Raw genomic sequence first — 20600 nt, forward strand, 5'->3', positions numbered from 1 at the left:
GCATATAACTGAATATAAACTGAATATAATATAATATATTGTATCCCACGTTGACACATATAAGTATATATTAACCTGTAATTAGATATAATAACAATAAATGTATTTATAATGTCCGTTAGTAAGAAGTATATATTAAATTAGTTATTTATTGAGAACAGTTGCCTAGTTAACTACATTTAAACATGTATGCAAATGCTAACTGAGCATAGAGTAGCTACAACACTGCACACCGTTCAATTTTTAGTCAGATACAAATTTCTGATTAAGAGAAAGGTAATGTGTCTAATCTTTGATTATGAATCACGTGTAAATACATTTATTCTGTATATGTGACTCGCATATATATATATTTATTTATTTATTTCTATATATATTTATATGTATTATTATTATTATAAAAATTATTAAAATCGACAATTTGCTTCCTGACTCAAAGGACATAAAACCGGCACTCAGCATGTTAACGATCAAACAACAAAATGCAGAACTCGAACATCTATCGCTACTCCGTTGCCAAGGGACAATTTTAAAAGTGATCAAAGACCAGATTCCCACAGCTAGAATAGCTCACTGGTCAAAATTCACTACAAACCTCCCAGAAGTACTGTTCAAATTTGTTAGGAGAAGTCTCATCCAACAACTCCCCACAAATACAAATTTGTTCAGATGGGGCAAATCATCAACGGCTGACTGTCCATTGTTCAAAGCGCGGCAAACAAACAAACATGTTCTGTCTAATTGCAATTCGGTGGCAGCACTAAAAAGATTCACAATGCGTCACAAAAAATTTTTTTACATAATTATAGAAAGGTTGAAAGCATACGTGGGTCCAGAGGTTTCGACATATGCAGATGTGGACTATCTTGTGTGTTTTCTACATTGATGTATGCATGTGAGGCTTGGACGTTGAAGAAAACAGACAAAGACAAACTGGAAGCATTCGAGATGCATTGTTATAGAAAGTTGCTGGGAATCAGTTGGATACAAAAGATAAGAAACGATGCCATAAGAAAACAACTTGGAAGACAAAAAACTGTGTATGAAAGTGTCAAGGAAAGAAAGCTGGGTATCTTTGGGCACATCTGCAGAATGACAAACGACAGACTGATCAAAAAAGCACTGATGAGAAAGAGGGACTGAAAGAAAAAAGTTGGAAGACCTGTGAGGAAGTGGATGGATGATATCACGGAATGGACGGGGTTGGAACATAGGGCTCAATGAAGATGGCGAGGGAAAGAAAAGGATTTTGAAGAGATAGAAGAATACCATCGGCCTCAACGGTCCCTTAAGGAATTACAAAGGATCATTGAATGAATGAATGAATGAATGAATGAATGAATGAATGAATGAATGAATGAATGAATGAATGAATGAATGAATGAATGAAGATGTGGACTATGATGGGATCCATCCAGTGTCTTGTCTCTTCAAATCTCTACGTCCTGACATCGCAATACTTCGTGACGACACAATAGAAATATTAGAACTGACGGTCTGCCATGAATCCAACCTACTCAACTCAAAAAAATATAAAACCATCAAATACTCAGAAAATCTCAAAAATAATTTGCATGACAATTCAATACACCTGAAAATAAAAATTAATACTTTTGAAATTTCAACATTGGGCTTTTGCAATTTTTTAAATTTATCATTAATCAATAACATTTGGTCAGATCAATTTTATAATAACCTTATTAACTCTGTAATACCGTCATCTTATGCCATCTACTGTGAACGCGATAACAATTGAACTGTTCGTTTAAAACTAATCATATCTCGTTGTACTCGTTTATTTCAAATGATGAGCATCGTAGAATACTATTGTATTTAATTTAATTTAAATCAATTTATCTATTTTATTTTATTTTATTAGATTTTATTTAGACTTTTATCTCATTTTACTATATTTCATATTTTTCTAGAAATAAAAGAGAGTTCACATTATTATCAACAATTTATTAAGCGCATTATAAAATTGAAATTTCTCGAAAGCGATTATAAATGAAATCAGTGAAGGTCAATGAAGTACAAATCGATAAAGTATTTCTATGTCAAAATAAATATGTTTTTAAGTTCCTCTTAAAATCATCAAGCTTTAGTCCAGGCATTCTGAGCGATTGCGGAATTCGGTAGAAATTATAGAATATTGTAAAAATATATATATATATATATATTTGGTTTAGTCTATCATAAAAACAATTATTTATAAAGATCACTGCATTAGCGGCTTTATTCAACTCAACTACAAGTTGAATAATGCCGAAAACGCAGTGATCTTTATAAACAATTGTATAAATATAAATATATATATATATATATACATGTGTATACTGGGGATATTTTATTCTATATATATGGTTGAAACTATCTGATAGGCAGTTGTTTAGATAAATCACAGCATTGCAAGCATTGTTCAATTTGCAATCGAGTCTTTCAATTTTTCGTACAACGATTTTCAGTTTATTATTAAGTTTGTCCAGTTCATAAACAACATTTTTATTCATTTTTGGATTTTTGTTTAAATATATATATACATGATTTTAAAACTATTGATGTTTTTCATAAGTTTCGTAGCCCAGGCTTTAACTTTGCTTCTAGCACCTCTTTCTTCTCATATATAAGTAGTGTTGCTAAAGGTTCCTACCTACATCTCCGTAGAATTAAAAAAATTTTGGCTTTTCTTGATGATCCTATTCTTCTCGTAATTGTTACCTTTATCAATTTTTTTTAGGTTTGTTTATTGTAATTCGTCTACAATGGTCTTCCTGATTCTATACAGAATAGCAAGAATAGTGGGTTAAATCATCTGAAAACGCTTTCACCAGTATGAAATTACGGTTGTAGTTTTTTAAACCGAGTTTTAGATTATTTTTAGATATTTAAAAACATTTTTAATAGAAAAAATTAGCCAAAAAAAGTTGAACGGTTGTCCGAAATTTGTTAACAGACTGGAATATGATAGCCATAGCGTGTTTAATTATTTATTTATTAGAAAACACTTTCACTCATACATGTGTTAATCTAGACAATTTTGACGGGGTGGGCCAATATTTTGAAATTGTTTGACTTTTACGAGGACCAAGATGCTATCCTAATTTGTGTTAGTGTAGCCAAAATTTCATCTGGTTTTGCCTACCACGTCAATTTTTGGTCGATTTTCTGTTCTTCATAATATGGTCTTTCCTGTGTAAAAACTGAGTTTAATGGACCTTTAATAAAATTACCTACTGCTCACATGGCCCATGCCTTTTTTCGATCCGCCTCTGTTACGTAAATACCTTGCCTTTAGTGATAAATGCTTACAAAGATCTCTCACGCCAATGAAATTACGTAGTTCTTATTCTTAAAATCTATTACAACAGCGCCCCATTCATAACGGTAATGACGGCTAATTTAATTCGTCGTGGCATTTTTAACAATCTGGTTTTAAGGCTTAGTTCGGTAATTTTATTCAATAAATCCAAACATTCATTACCTAACAAAGGTTTACAAAATAAATTTTGTAAATCGGAAAGTAAGTTGTTATAACTATGGCGGTAACAAAATAACATTACATATATATTCATTCATTCCTACATTTTACTTTCCTACATTCTGCCACGGTGAAGCATTTGTAAGACATTTTTTAAATAATGATGTGTTGTTAAAACTTTTATGTTTCCCGAGTATTTTATTTTCTTAAAGTTCGTTCAAAAGAAATGATTCGTGAGAGGTTGTTTTACAAGATTGAGGAAAGCATAAATACTAGTTTTGTTCAGCCAGGTTCCCATCATAAATATTTTATATTAATTAATTCAAATAACAAAAGGATTGAATTAACAAGCATTACAAGCATTATTCATTTAAAAAATAAAATCCAATCTCAAATCTTATTTAGAAAGAACTTATTTGAGTGATTTTTGTTAGAAAAATAATCGTAAAAAAGTCTTTCTTTCAGTCAACATCGACAAAAATTGTTATGCTTCAAAGCTTCTTAGAGACATTTAAGAAAAAGAAAGTGTAAAAATATGAAAAAATTTGTGAATTTTTAAAATGTTTTCTCGAAAACTGTAAAATTTCATTTTCATTTTCTCAAACTTAAGAATTCTGGCGGGCACATCACCACGAAGCAGGTAGGAGATATGAACGTTGTCACTGCATATATTCTATATGCATAGGCATATGCCATATATAACATTGATGCCACTAAGCCAACTGTAAGTTCATATAATATAATGTACTGTATTATTTTACATGCACAGCTTGTTAAATCATTTATACTTTATACAACCTATGTAATGATGAACGATAGATACTTTCATACGTAATATATGATATAACGCGTGCATGTGAAAGTTAAAAGTGGGTTGTTCCGTCTGATGAAGTTGTTTTTTGGAGGATTTTGTAACGCGTTGAAAGGTCGCTTTACCGTTTCAGTTCGTTTTTCATGTCGTTTGATGAAGCTACTCGGAAGAAAATTTAGTTAATTTTGTTTTAAATTATCTCATTGATGTTCCCGACTTTTTAATATTGATTGTCATCGTTTGGTTTTTGCATTATGATTGATGTTTCGTTGCACTGTTACGAGTTAATTTGCTTCGCGTGCTGCATCTAATTTTAATATTAGTTAATATTTAATACAATTATCAATTATTTCTCCCGTCCCGTGCATTTTATCTTGTTTGTTATTAAAACCAAATTATTTAATTAAAGTGTGTAAAATTAATTCAACGTTTTTTAAAAAATGAACTGAATAATATTTATTTTTGTTTTAGGGATCTTGTAGGAGATTAAAAAAAATAAATGATGAAAGAATCACCGAGGTTGAAAGATGGTAGGATCGATCTGTCACTGCCCAGATGGGATCAGTCCACTTTTCTTGGCAGGGTTCGTCATTTTGCTTCCATCACTGACATGAGAACTGCCTTCACATCCAATAGAACTCTCCTCAGTGCCAAAGAATTATTAAATCAGTACAAGTATGCCCACTAAGTTTCTTCTTTTTTGTTCATAACATCTTTATTATTATATTGTACCAAAATTTTAAAATTATCTGCTTAATTTTTCAGGTTTGTTTTTACAACTAATTGCACCCATTTCTTTTAAACCCTTCAAACTTAGATTAAAACAAGAGCCAACAGGGACCACAGATGAACAAATATGGAGAGCCAAAAAACTGTACGAGTCAGCTTTTCATCCAGATTCTGGTGAGTTACAGAACGTCATTGGACGCATGTCATTCCAAGTTCCTGGTGGGATGATTCTCACTGCTGGAATGTTACAGTTTTATAAGTTAGCCTTCAAATTTGTCTTCAAATTTGTTTGTTTCATGAATAGTGTTGTTGTAATTTTTTGTATTAATACAAGACAGTCGTCACTGGATGACTGAGTCACGTTGTCATAACGGTATTCAATGAATGAGTCATGACGTTGTTTGTTGAATAAATTACATGAATATGACGTTTGCTTGTTTCTCCTATAAGTTAATCACACGATGATGTTTGTTTGTCGATATAATTTTGTGAGGTAGTCGCTGTCTATTATGACGTTTTTATGACTTAGTTATTTAATTATTATTGCATAGAATAGACATAACAATTTTGTTGATGATACATTTCACTGATAAGTTTTTGAAGACAGGTATTAACCTGTGATGTTGTTTCGTTTTCATTCAAAACCGTACCTCAATCATATTTGATGATAATAACAGTTGAATTGAAGTGATAATTAAAATATTATTAATCTGAGTTAGACATTTTTTTAAAATTTCACAGAACAAACACGAGCGTGATCTTCTGGCAGTGGTTGAACCAGTCATTCAATGCCCTTGTCAACTACACAAACAGGAATGCTGCTTCTACAGTCACCAACAAGTTGGTGCATTCTTTTAAATGTTGTTACTTGATTGAAAAAAAAAGATTAAATAATTTTTAAAATAATTGAATTAATAGTATTAACAAATTATTTTGTTTTTTTAAACATTACCAGCTGAATGACTCTAAAGTTGGCTTTATGTGGCTTGTTGATTTAATTTTATAGGCAGATTGCTTTTGCGTATGTTAGTGCAACAACCTGTGCGTTGGTAACAGCTCTTGGCTTCAAGGAAATAATGGGAAAGGTATGATTTTCTTTACAACGACAAATACACAGCGTATGTAAATCCCAGCCAATCACAGTGTATGTAAATCCCAGCCAATCACATCACATGTTATTAACATAACAAACATAACATTTAAATAATGAGCGTAGATTAAAATCCATGTGCTCATATCTAATATGTGATTATAATTGAAATGTCCAACAAAAACAATAATAATATGAAATAGTAAATTATTGGCGGGGGATCTCTGCGTTCAGTCAGTTTCTACAATCATATTTTTAATTTCCTAGATTTATTGTTTAACATTACTGCCATGGTAATAATGTCTATTAAAACTAACAGCATAATCCCTATATTGCTTTTTTAATTTTGTGACACTTAAAAATTTTTATACCACGTGAATGACTGCGATTGGTTTTCACGATGATAGATTTGACTTTTATATTGAGAAATTGTGAATAAATACATTTGAAATGCAGAGGGGCAACCCAATAATGAAGAGGTTCGCTCCGTTCATTGCCGTCTGTGCAGCCAACTTTGTCAACATACCACTATCTAGACAGGCGTTTGATACATTTTTAGTCTTCTATTTATTATTATTTTTGAATAATTTTATCCACAAGTATAGATGGAATCTTTTAAATTGAAACGTTTAATTTGTATGTTTATTTTTGTTTCTTATTTGTTTTTTTTACTGCATTCTAGTATTCTATTTAAACTGTAGAAATCATTTCGTTGTTTGTTTAAATTCTCTTCAATTACTTGCATAATATTGTATCTGTCTAAAGTCTCATTCAATGTTTTAACTTAACAACGAAACCACAGAGAGCTGTCAGATGGCGTGTTACTCTTTAGTTCAGACAAGCAACAGATCTCTGAATCTAGAGTAAATTTACACTAACTATTTACTGTTGAATTATCAGGCTTAATTTAAACAATTATAAAATGTTTAATTCAGCGAAATTAAACATGTATAAATCGTATCGTATCGTATAAACATGTATCGTATCGTATAGAAATGAATACAGTGTTTCATTTAATGTGATTCAGCTTGCTGCAGTTAAAGGTATTGCCTTGGTAGCCATCTCCAGAGTCACAATGGCTGCCCCAGGAATGTGTATGTCGCTTCTGTTTCAGCTAAAATCCTAAACTTTAATTTTAAGAATTTAATCCTTTCTGTAAATTTATGTAATTCATTGAATTAACATTTTAGATCATATAAACACTTAACCAATTAATTTATCTAACTAAATAAATAGTTAATAAATGTTTTCAAATTATCCAAACAGTTAATTATGAGAGATTAATAAAAATTAAGCTCTAAATCTAAATCGATCACTATTAATTACGTTTTAAACGTGAACTCATTTTGATCAACCCCATGTTACAGTGATCATGCCAGTTATAATGAACCACCTCGAAAAGAAAGCAAGCTTCATGAAATATCAGAGATACCATCTTCTATTCCAGACTTTCATGATTGGCTGCTTGTTAGCTTTCTTTCTCTGAATTGTTTGCCAATTTTTATTTTGCACTTTCATATGTTTTGTTGTAAACTTTAACAATATGAAATGTCCTGTTTTGGTTCTATATTGATTCGAAAGTGATTCAGTGCATGAGAATATTTTTTTTCTGTTAACCGACAGTCTCGTTTTCATGGTTCCAGTGGCCTGCGGCATGTTTCCACAGAATAAGTTCGTTAACCGATTTTCATATTTTTTATTTTGTTGTCACATTTTTTCCAGAATAATTATTTTTTAAAAGTTAATTAACTTAAATTTCGTGATCAAATTTCATTGATTAAGTTTGAATTGAAAGCTTAATTCTTAAAATATGAGGAATAAATAAATATATGAACCAACAAACAAACAAAACAAACGAACAAAAGTTAAACAACAATTTTCCAGTACGATTTCCTTGAAAGCTCTTGAGAAATATGAGCCAGAAAAATACAAGAAGGCGGTTGAGATGTGCCAGCGGAATGGACTGCCTCTACCGTCGCATCTTTATTTCAACAAGGGCTTGTAAGAGAGGAGAAAATTCACCCCAAACTCCACCAAATATTCCTGATTTTAAATTTTAAAGTCGTTATAGACGTAACTGCCTTAGATTTGTTTTACATCTGATTTTGACTCATTTATTCATCCATCCATTCACTTATTTGCAAATATTCCTAGATATATTTAAGATTTTACAAGCATATTACTTACGTGTATGTGTTTCGTATGAATTTATATGCGTTTTCGTTATCGTGGGATTATTTAAGAGTCTAAAAAAATATCTTCAAATCAATTTGAGATTTCTGAATAAGATTCTTCTTTACACATGTAACAAAATCATTTGACGTACCTGCATATAATGTTTTTTCACATTTTGTAAAAGATTCTAACACACCCACAGTGACGTTATTATAAAGTTGCTACATTCAATTGATGATTTCTAGAGCTTTTCTGTTATATTTTGTCGTTTTTTATTAAAATTAATATTTTCTAAAACGGTATGTCAACATTTTCTGAAAATTGAATTAATTAATTTCATGACTTTCGTGGTTATATCACAAAATTCAGTATTATTATAGGAATATTTTAAATTCAGATGACGATATATGCAACATACAATATTCTACCAATATTATGATGCAATCTTCTTATATATACAACCGATTTGTTAGAACTCTATACTGACGATCAAATTTTACTGTGAGTTGTCACCAAATTTTAACGGATTCTTATTATGAAGTCAATAAAATTATAAAGGTATTTAAATTTTTCAAACGAGTTGGGGGTACATTAATTACACTGTATAAATTTGCGTAGGTCCGTGCATTTTGCCCGGCTAAATAGAATCCGGCTAAACAAAATTTGTACACACACCACACACACACACATTTGTGTGTGTGTGTGTGTATGTATGTGTGTCTTGTGTTGTCTTACACATTGTTATTCTTTGATGGGGTAAGCACAGGCCTGTTACAAGCCTATAATTCTCTGGGTTGTATACATCCGCAGTTGTCTTCATTGAATGGTCTGGCAGTTACCCAAATGTCTTCATGTCAAGTCACGTTTCTGCGTAGTAGTTAGATGTGTTCTGTTAACGTCGTTAGTGTTGTTGTTGAGAGAGATAGAAAGAGAAAGAGAGAGAGAGAATGAATTATCTTATTGATTAATAATTTTGTACAAAGCTCTTTTTTACTTCACTGCTGTACAACCAATTGACAAAAACGTACACACGCGCAGACAGTAGTGTTTGTACGCCACATCGAATACGTCATTGTACACTGCTTTAATGACGCGTACGCTTGTGCTATTGTACACGTGTGCCATCCAATCTTCACCTTCCTCTTCATCATCATTATCACTATTTGTATGTAAGTTGTATACAAAACACTCATATCTGTATGCACATAAATTATACACAGAGCAAACACAACAGATAGCAACACAACAATGACGTAGAGTCTGTTGTTGATGACACCAGTACATTAGTATGCATACATTCGTTTAAACTGTACGCTTGCATGTCAAATGCTCATAAAATGAAGAATAAAATTTTTTATTTAAATACCATTAAATAAATGTATATAGAGTTCATAGTTACTTACCCATGAAAAGATCGAAAGCATTAAATTTGACGATTGCATCAACAACAAACTGATAATATCAACATAGTATTAAAATAACAACATAGCATTAAAACAACAACAAAAATAAAATAAAAAACAAAAATAACGTCAATGCGACAGCAACAACACCAAAAAGAACATCAAGATAAGGAGAAATGTCTCAGCTCAATTGTCATTCAAATTATTAATTCTTAAAGACTGTCTTCTCTATCAGCACGACTTCGATAGAAGTTTTGATTATAAAATATAACAACATCAACTCATGACATTAACACACAGACCCTCACACACACATTCTGACACACTCATACACACATTCTCTCTCTCCCTCTCTCTCTCTCTCTCTCTCTCTCTCTCTTTCTATATATAGTACGCTAACTCGCCGAACAAGTACATTAATCATCAACCTCATCAAAATTATAAGACATTTTAATAATAAGAATAAAACTTTTATTCATTCATTGTTCGCTCAAACACTCTTTCAACAATACGTTATTCAGTTTTTTATTCATTGTATTTCATTACTTCAATCGTTTAATTCAGGGGTTGGAAAACTTTTTGCTGTGAGGGCCGCATTGAGATTAATTTTACCTTTGGAGGGCCGCATAATGTTCTTAAATAGATAATTTTTTCAAACAGGGGTAGATTTTTTAAGATTTGTGGCTCCTTTTTCGTGGGCTGCGGGGTAGATTTTTTAAGATTTTTGGCTCCTTTTTCGCGGGCTGGAGTTTGCCCCCCGTGGTTTCATTGTAAACAGTTTATTAATATATTTGTTTAATGGTTTACTCATATCTCCTTGTAACATCTCTAAATATATTTATATGTATGTGTGTATGTATTTTTATTGCCCTTAGATAAATGTTGTATGGAAAATGAATCATTCAACGAGTCTAAAGAGTAGTGCACACGCTTAACAAATAAACTAAGTAATAAAAATAAAATTTTTACATCAAATTACTTATTATTACTATTATTAATTATTATTATTTTTCAAATTTTATTACTCATCCAAATTTAAAAATTACAGCAAATAAAAGTTAACATCGTGCATCATATCATAATCTCAATCATATTTTTAGCATCTTACATTTAAAGTTATAAATATATATATATGTATATATATATAAATAATATAATATAATATAAATAAATATATATATATATATACAACATATTATTCTCTTTCTCTCTTTCTTTCTCTCTCTCTCTCTCTCTCTCTCTCTCTCTCTATATATATATATATATATATATATATATATATATATATATATATATATATATATACATACAAAGTTTGCACCTAGATAAGCATGACGGTGCCGACCAATAATAAGACAACAATCGTATGTTGCAACAAACGTCAATCAACAATCACCAACAGCATCATCATCAACAACAACAACAACAACATCAACAACAACATCAACATAAACAACGTCCATAATGGCCACAGCATCAATAACAACATCAACAACAACAACTGCAGAACACTTTAATGCCAGGCATGGCTTTTAAAGTTTAAATAGTGAGTCGTCGTAACACCGATGATGATGATGGTGGTGATGATGATGATGGTGATGATGGTGATGATTATGATAGTGATGCTGGTGATGATAATAAAGATTATGATGGTGATGATAATGGAATAGGTTTATCTGAATCGTTAGAGTACTTAGGATAGTTATTTTACAGTGTAGTACAGATGGCTAATATAAATTGATAAAAAATTTTATAGAAGGATTAAGATGTATTAACTAAGGAAAACGTAAAAAGTCTACAATTTTATTTAATTAATGCTTATTGTTTTCGTAACATTTGTCAAATAAAACTTAACAATCGAAAATAAATAATGAATGTGTACTTGAAACTAAGCACAAATACAAACAAAAACAAATACACACATACTTAAATATAATTATAAGGAAAGATTTATAAACACACAAACACACACACACAAACGCATAAAAACAAACTCGTGCAAACACATTCACGTAATCTCTGTTTGCAAAGACAACATTTGGAGCAAATAAAGTTCCGTCGTCAGAGAGACCATTCCAATGTGCACCAAACCACACCACACCACATCTCCATGTTGTGTTTCTGACTGATGACGATTTTTCATTTTCAATGTATTTCTCAATGGCGATAGTATTCAGGGCCGGATTTCAAACACAGCAGAGGAGGTTACAGCCTAAGGGCCTCCACGAAAGGCCCCCTATAAGAACGATAACACACATAAGCAATCAGACCGCTCAGGTGATTATCTCAATTCTCGCGATTTAATTAATGTAACTTTTGTTTTATTTATAGAAATTTGATTGTGTAGTAAAAAATAAAATAATACAAAAGTATTATATCTCAATTTTTTATCTTTCTTTGCCGAAAAAATTTAGCGAAGAGTATGAAGTTTGTATTGTTTGTTATTAATCTCTTTCAAGTAGTTCTCAAAATCATATCTACTCTCCTCGGCCTATCAAGTTCTCGAGACAAGACACACAAGCAGACAGACACACTAATACACAGACACACAGAGTCGTAAATACAGCTGCACGTACACACACATACACACACACAAATGCACGCACACAACACATAGAACACAACACATAACTACATGCAAACATGCAATCACGTATTCAGAAAAACATTATTAATCAAAACATGCACGTACGCACATTCATGCTGCAATTAATAAGTGCAAATTTATAAAACGTTTAATCCTAGACAAAATCTTATTGTGCTTCCATAAATGTTGCGAAACGTATCTACTCTCTTCAGCTCATCAAGTAGAAACTAGGTATGATCCAATTCAATTAGTGGCTACACATAACACATTCAACCTGGTTGGCAACTTTGCATCAGTGTTTCATCCAAAGTAAACATTTTACCAATACATAAAATTCAGCTGTGTATGATGTCAAATTCTAAAGGATTGTAAAGGTAGAAATAAAATGAATGAGCTCTCTAAATTATCACAAAAATAAAACACACCTAAGACCTAACCCTCTAATATCTCACTGTTATACTTCTCTTCTGAAATTTTACAACATGACTGTCTCGCTTCTACGCTCTTTTGTTAATGAAAATATAAAAATAGTTAATATAACCAAAATTAGGAAATAAATTTTCGGTCTTGGGAAGAAAAGCTTCAAGTACTTGCCGCAAATGGTACTTATTGAAACAAGTACATACATTTTTGTGTAATAATTTTTATAATTTAAAGCAATACTCCTTACCTTACAGAATAAGGTACACACCGTGTAGAGAAGATACGATATGAGATCGTCATTGTTAAGCTGAGGCTAGCATCATTGTTATGTAACTTAACTTAATGTACATTTTAAGTTGTGACTATGTTCGTGTTGTGTTGTATTGTATTGTAATGTCTTTCAAGATTTAAATAGACTCCTGAATCACTGAATTATGCGTCTGACTCTTAGAAATAATTTTCATTTAAATGGTTAATAATGCTTCACATTAAATATTCTCATTCTGAAATTTAAACATAGACATATTAATAAAATTTTTTCGGTAATTCACAAAACGTAATCTTGTTCTCGATATAACTTTCACTATTTTGAAAAGCATCCCACGCAAACTTTGCACACACAGACACAAACCAAACACACACTCACACAAACACACAATTACACAAACACAAATCCAGCACACAAACATACACACAAACACCAACAAACACACACGCACCATAAAGGCCGTACGCCTGAAACAAAATACTTAATTTAATGAACACCGGAAATTCGTTTGTATTCGAAAAGGGTCAATCGATAATAACATTTCAATCATTTGATAAAATATTACTGACGCTACAGAAACACAAAGATGCAGCGCAATGATAAAGACATTGAGACATACAGACAATGATACATATCTCGAGATATATATCAGTGATCTTTATTTCGAGATATATATCGATAATCTATCTAAATATTGATGATGTATTGATAATTTACTAATTATTAACTAACGCTCCTAACTCAGTACTGCTCTTACACTAGCCTAGGTACGAACTTTAGTTTAAGTTGAATTAAGTATGAATGAATTGAGTTGGCATGGCATGACATCCGGTGAAATATCATTTCTGCTTAACTTATTAATTTACGTTATAATAGAGTTACTACGCATACGCATATCAACAAAAGAAAATTAACGGTATCTGAAAAACGCTTTAGTCACATCGAATAATTTATATCTATATATATATATATATATATATATACATATATATATATATATATATATATATACTTTCAATTCAATTATTCGAAATAAAAAAAAAATCATTTTATGATAAAACGTACATATATATATATATATATACATGTGTGTGGTTTCCTTTGTGCGTGCTTGTGTGTGTGAGTATATGTATGTGTGTGTGTGAATCAATAATGCGGCCATTAGCAGCACCTCAACAAACATTACCATGGTAACTAGATAACAAAACCGCATAACAACGCAGCAAGAACAACAACTGTAATGAAACAAACATTCAAGCAACAAAACATGCATGCAATTACAATATACAATACATATACACTCAAACAACATGTGTATGCTAATAATAAATACATACATACAAAATTGTAAGCAGCGCTAAGTGGTGATAGCTAATTTTTAGCAAAGAAACAAGAAGTAGCAATAGTAGCAAGCAATATTATCAAATGCTCTTCAAATAAAAAAAAACGCTTGGTTGTTCAATTGATAAGATATCATTTCTTTGCTATTGTTCTGTCTCTTCTATTTCATGTTACATTGAAGAAGATAAGTTTTAAGTTTGAAAAATAGAAATATTTAATTTATTATAATTAACAATGATTAACACTTAATAAACATTAAAATAGATCTAAAACGTGAGATTGCTAAGCAATCAAAATATAAAACAACATGTAAGATATTACATTTAAAAATGACATGAAACAAATTAACATCACATACGTTACCACCTCGCAGACAAAAAACCATCAGCTGCACCACATTCAGCAGTAGAAAAACCAAGACATATGATCATACATATCTAAGACAGATGATAATCTTACATAATCCCTTGTACTCAAATCTTCCTTCAATCCTTCAATCCCTGGTTCTTTGTGAACCAGGGTTCACAAAGAAATAACGCATATATAACACGATTGAATACTGGATGAGTAATGGCTAAAACGTTAAAAACTTGTGTACATGCATTTGCAAATGCTATTTATGTAATTACACATGCATTAGCTAAAAATACATTGAAATGCAGTTTTTCGTTTGCGACTGATTCTTTTTTGCTTATAAATAAATTTGATTAATTCAAAAATTCAAAAATATATATTATACACACACATATATATATATAACATACATAAGATTATATATATATATATATATATATATAATGACAAATATATGATGCATAAGAATTAAATTTATATATTACAAATCTATACTCACAGATCGACAACATATTAACTAATAATATTTTTGTCTTTTCAAAACCAACTAACTAGCTAAATAATAGCTATAATAGTGATATAGGCTTGTTATTCATACTTATATATATATACTGTATATATATAAGATATACAGATATGTGCAGATATGTGCGTTAAAGCCCTTTAAATAATGAAAGATTATCTAAATCCATAAGATTCGCACACGGTACCTTGTTCTCGAAAAGTGCTTTGATTTTGAACGGTTCATACCTTAATAAGTTCTATCGCTTTAGTGTTTGTCGTTCGTTCGTTGTTGTATGTCTTATTAATTGGCTGGTTGACAGTTTGACGTGATACATTAAGTGACCAGATATTATTTTATTTGTTTATTTAAAATTAGTTTTTTGTTAAATATATTTTTTATTTAAATATTAATAGTTTTTAATGAATTGCGGTAAATATCAATATAATAGAAGGTAGTGTGTTATGTTATCATTGTTGCTTCTGTTATTAATAAGTTGATAGGTTGAAATCGTTACTTATCTACATCATCTAAATAAATTAACATCTAGCTGAAAAATAATTTTGCAATAATCTGCATTATATTATATTATATTACTATTGTTTAACATTATTACATATAGTGCGAGTGTTATTTTGAACAGTTTTTTAATTTTTTTTATAAACTGTTTTGGGTAAATTTTAATTAAACGGTAGCAGACAGGTTTTTAAACCTTTGAATTTCATACAACTGAACTGGTTTCGTGTAAAGGTTTGTATTGTTTGTATTCTAATTTTTAAATAATAATGAAAAAAAATGTAGTGGCATTTTATTATTCATAAATTCCAAAATTATTATATGTAAAAATAGTGAAATATTTTTTATGCATAATAATAATTTCAAATATTTTTCTTTTTATGATATAAATCTCTATTAAAATATTTTTCTTTAATTAAGCCTCGTTGCTAAGAACGTACATCTCTTTAGTAGTTTGTTTTTCTTCATAAAAATTTTACAAAAATATACGAAAGTTAAAACCATTTATTAATTATTCTGAAAACTTCAATTAACGCCCATGCGTTCAATTGCGAGTTGACAATTCATAACGATAAGATGTTCGCTAAGCGATTATATTTATTCTTAACAGCCTAATTTTAAATAAAGTAGATCAGACCATATTTACTATTTATTGCCATGTCGTCATGTATAATAATTTTCTTTGTAAAATATCAGATGTTCAAAAAACCAATCACAAATAGCGCAATTTATGAAGCGTTTAAAATCGCTTCTTTATAAACTTTATGAATTGGTACGTTTCCGAAAACCGCCTAAAGATTTGTAAGAAATTGAAGAGTAGTACGAGATATTGGAATAAAATTGTTAAGATAATGATAATAACCAGAGTAAGGAAGGACATCTTTATCTGAAAAATGTTTCAAACGAAATGATGAAGTAATAAGAATGTAGGCAAGATTTGTTGCTTTATTTGATATAATATTAAGTGCTTGTTTTAACCTTTGCAGATCTAGTCACTAAAATTTGTAATTAATGGTCAGTTTAGCAATTTTGAGACTATTTAATTTGAATTGCGAATAAAAGTGAAATCTAGAAAACGATTTTTCATAGATAAAACAATAGTTTCAAAAAATTTATGATTTTTAAGACTGGTTTTTTATGCAATTGAATTAGAAAGTATGTATTTGTATAGTAAGTTTATTTATTATGTTTTTGTTATATATACGGATGGGACTGTAATATTAGCACAAAATGTTTTCATCCACAGAGGAAGAAAGCAAGCATGTCAGTTTCACAGAAGAAGTTAAAACTCTTCAAGACGACCAGCTTGTCAGACATCTTCAGCACCCTGCGACTTAAAAACAACACCTCGGCCGGCATCCCAACGTTCAACGACCCCACAAAATCGGACCTCCCACCCTCGCAAGATCAACCATCAACAACGGCAGCAATGACAAAACTTTCCACACAAAATCACCAGAAACGACAGAACCCATCCACGTCCAACAACTCCAGCAAACCGGCACCAACATCGATAGACGACGAATGTCAGCTCCATGAAATCAACTCAAAACTTGTAAACAGTCGAGGACTTCATGTTTCGCGTTCAGGTCGTTTCAAGGAAAAAAATAAACAAAGACAACGAGTCTACAGTGTGAACGGCGAAACTATGCTCTCCGTCGATTCGACCGTTATCGACAATGAAAATGAAAAACATAAAAAATTCAACAGAAATGCATCTCTCATCACTCAAGGGCAGTTTTCATTTTTAAACGATGGCGAAGTAGTAAGATCGGATCCTCCAAGATCAGCTCCTGCCTTGTCTTTGTTCTCCGTATCCTTGGTAGGCTACGATGACAGCAACTCGAAGCTTTAAGATATCATCTCTCATACATCCTTCTCAACTTCTACTTTCACAAAACCAGGCGCAAACGAAAATATAAACACCAACATATCAACACCACAACACAAACACACACAATGAGGTGGACTGTTGTCCATTTCATACACAGGCTTGAACTGATAAACACACACGTACGCAATGTACCAAATTTTAACATGACAGGCTTAATTTTTTATTTAATGCATATTTTCGTTTTGCATTTTCGGTTATTATTTTTCGTTCTTTTATTTTCTTTTTTTCAAAATATATTATGCAATTTGTAAACTATAATGGGATAGCTTTGTGGAACATCTAATAAATAAAAATGTGATGATACTTGAGTTATTTTTTAGCGTAGATAAAAATGTTATATGGTGATAAATTAATTGGACAAGAAGAAACAAGTGGGACTCTTATCTTCTTGAAAACTTCTCAATTTTCTGACTAATCTTAATAAACGAGATAAACAACGATAATAAAATAATTAATGAGAATCAAATTATAATAAATTAAAATAGCCGCCATTTTGGCTCATCCTCATCTTTTTGAGAGTTTCATTTAAAAAATTCGAAAAATTATTTGTGCTTGAAATTTGAAGTGTAGCCATGTTGAACTTCGATGGCATATGAGTGTTGTAGGTATGGTCGGTTGAGAACCGAAAGGTTGTATATACAGGATACCAAATAATTTGATCAATTTTATGTATATTCAACCTTAAAAATTTAATGAAATAGCTTTCAACCACAAAGATTATTTGAGTTTTTGAAAAAAAACATCAAAGCTTCACCAATCTCAACTGAAACTTTACTGTAATGCGTGGGGGTATGATCAACTTTTTGTTGTGTGTTTCTCAATTTGGAAACTTTAACATTAAAAGGATATCAGCAGGTAAGTAGGTAAACTGATGATGAATCTTTTAAAAGAGAATAAGTATTTGATATAAATCTGGATTGATTTTATTAGACGTTAAAATTGGTTTAAACTTGTTGCAGCACCTTTTTCTGAAACAAAAAACAAAGTTAGTTTGCTGGGATTTAATGGCCATGTTCTTGATCACGTGTAAACCGTTGTTATTTAAATGTCAAAACCAGTCATCTAAATCATTGGAAGACATGTTGATGCTTCTAATGACACTCTCGTATTAACATCAATCGCAAAACTGCACTTGATATTCCAAGTCTACCACCATTGCAGTTCTCGTCACGAGGTTCCACTCGTATCTTTCTTATACTATTGAGTAGGCTACATGTTTATTTCCACTTCCAATGTTTTGACAGTCATTCAAATTCAATTGTTTCAACCTGGTTTTTATATATAACCCACATAACTAGAATAAACCCGGAAACCAATGAAACAGAACAGAATGTAACCAGAACAATTTTGAAGGATAGTTTTTTTTAATTTGCCCACAGTGTGCTATTAATATAATCTGAAATTTGTCATGGTAATTTGGGAAACAATCATTTTATAATTTATTAAATGCTTGTTGTGTTTAGAGTCGTTTAACACGCATTCCTAATTTCATCTTATAGGCTGTGTGTTGTTGATTTATCTAAACTTTGGAATAGTGTATACAACCTTTTAGCCTCTTAACATCTCAAAAACCTTGCTACTAAATTTTAACCTATTAACCAAGGGGAGGCCTATTTACCAATATACAACACTTTCTTATGGGCTGAAGCATGGATAAGCAAAGAATCTCAATTTTTTCAACTTATAATTATTTTCGGTAATGTAGATTTTACTTTTTTTAAATTCATACCAAATAAAAGTAATTAATTACCACATTGAAAAACAATTGAAAAAATTACAATTTTAACATTTTAAATAAAAGCAATATTTCGTAATTAGTAAATATACGATCGTAACTTTTGACTCGAACGATAAAAAATCACCCTCCAACTCCCCTCCGAAAGTAAGCTCCTTGTTCGACCGTTGAAAGTGAGCGAAGGCCGTTATATTTATTCTAGTTATATGTATCAAACAGTATCTTATTGAATAAAGTAGTATCATAAAATGATGAAGATACTTTTTTCTAAAATTTAAAAAATTCTCGACTTGATTTCATTGCGATATCGATGATGATGATTGTGACCTGACTAATTAAAAAACATCAAATAAAATTTACTAAATAGTATGGGTAATTCGTTGCGAAATCGTTGGGGGGAAATGACGTCATGTTAACAGTAGTTATTTTACTGCATGGTACTTAATTAGCCGGTACAAAGGTTATATTCAATTTCTATCAAATAAATTTGACAAAATATCATACGCAGGCAGAACTAAATAAAGAAATCGATAGATGCAAGGGGAGGCATATTTACCATTAAACAACACTTTCTTATGGGTTGAAGCAGGGATATGCCAAGAATCTCAATTTTTGCAACTTTTAATTATTTTCGGTAATGTCGATTTTATTTGTTTAAATTTATACCAAATAAAAGTAATTAATTACCATATTGAATAACAATTTAAAAAAATAAAATTTTAACATTTTAAATAAAAGAAATATTCCGTAATTAGTAAATATACTATCGTAACTTTTGACTCGAACCTCACCCTCCATCTCCCCTCCAGAAGTGAGCTCCTTGTGAGCGAAGGCCGTTATATTTATTCTAGTTATATGTATCAAACAGTATCTTATTGAACAAAGTAGTATCATAAAATAAATAAAGATACTTTTTTTTAATATAAAAAATTCTCAATTTGATTTCATTGCGATATCGATGATGATGATGATTGTGACCTGACTAATTAAAAAACATCAAATAAAATTTATAATAAATTATATATTTGAACTGCGTGTGCACATATGTAGCACTAATTACTGTTGCGTTTATAATGAATTTATATACTATATATATACAAAGCGAGCAAAATTTTAATATAAAAGCGCTTATAAATCTATGCATATTAGCTCAGCTTGACTCGGCTAGCTTGGAATTGGATGTTAAGCAAGGTGTGGTCTCAAACTATTTGGAATTCTTGCAGAAAAATTTGAACTGCGTGCGCACATATGTAGCACTGATTACTGTTGCGTTGATAATGAATTTATATACTAT

At 30.6% G+C, this 20600-nt stretch overlaps 2 protein-coding genes across 2 annotated transcripts; both read left to right on the forward strand.

The window, feature by feature from the left end:
* Positions 1-4373: 4373 nt before the first annotated feature.
* Positions 4374-8845, forward strand: HELRODRAFT_107533 (hypothetical protein). The gene is made up of 11 exons (XM_009027374.1): positions 4374-4463; positions 4761-4964; positions 5107-5277; positions 5760-5858; positions 6025-6103; positions 6565-6650; positions 6911-6971; positions 7136-7202; positions 7476-7575; positions 7732-7779; positions 7993-8845. The coding sequence occupies exons 2-11, from the start codon at positions 4789-4791 to the stop codon at positions 8111-8113; spliced, it is 1008 nt and encodes a 335-aa protein (XP_009025622.1). The 5' UTR covers positions 4374-4463; positions 4761-4788; the 3' UTR covers positions 8114-8845.
* Positions 8846-15361: 6516 nt separating this feature from the next.
* HELRODRAFT_189257 (hypothetical protein) lies at positions 15362-17879 on the forward strand. Its single transcript, XM_009027375.1, has 2 exons — positions 15362-15911; positions 16924-17879. Exon 2 carries the CDS (start codon positions 16939-16941, stop codon positions 17530-17532), a length of 594 nt encoding a protein of 197 aa, XP_009025623.1. The 5' UTR covers positions 15362-15911; positions 16924-16938; the 3' UTR covers positions 17533-17879.
* Positions 17880-20600: the final 2721 nt, after the last annotated feature.

Source organism: Helobdella robusta (genome assembly GCF_000326865.2).
Source record: "Helobdella robusta unplaced genomic scaffold HELROscaffold_5, whole genome shotgun sequence".
NCBI classification, from domain to species: domain Eukaryota; kingdom Metazoa; phylum Annelida; class Clitellata; order Rhynchobdellida; family Glossiphoniidae; genus Helobdella; species Helobdella robusta.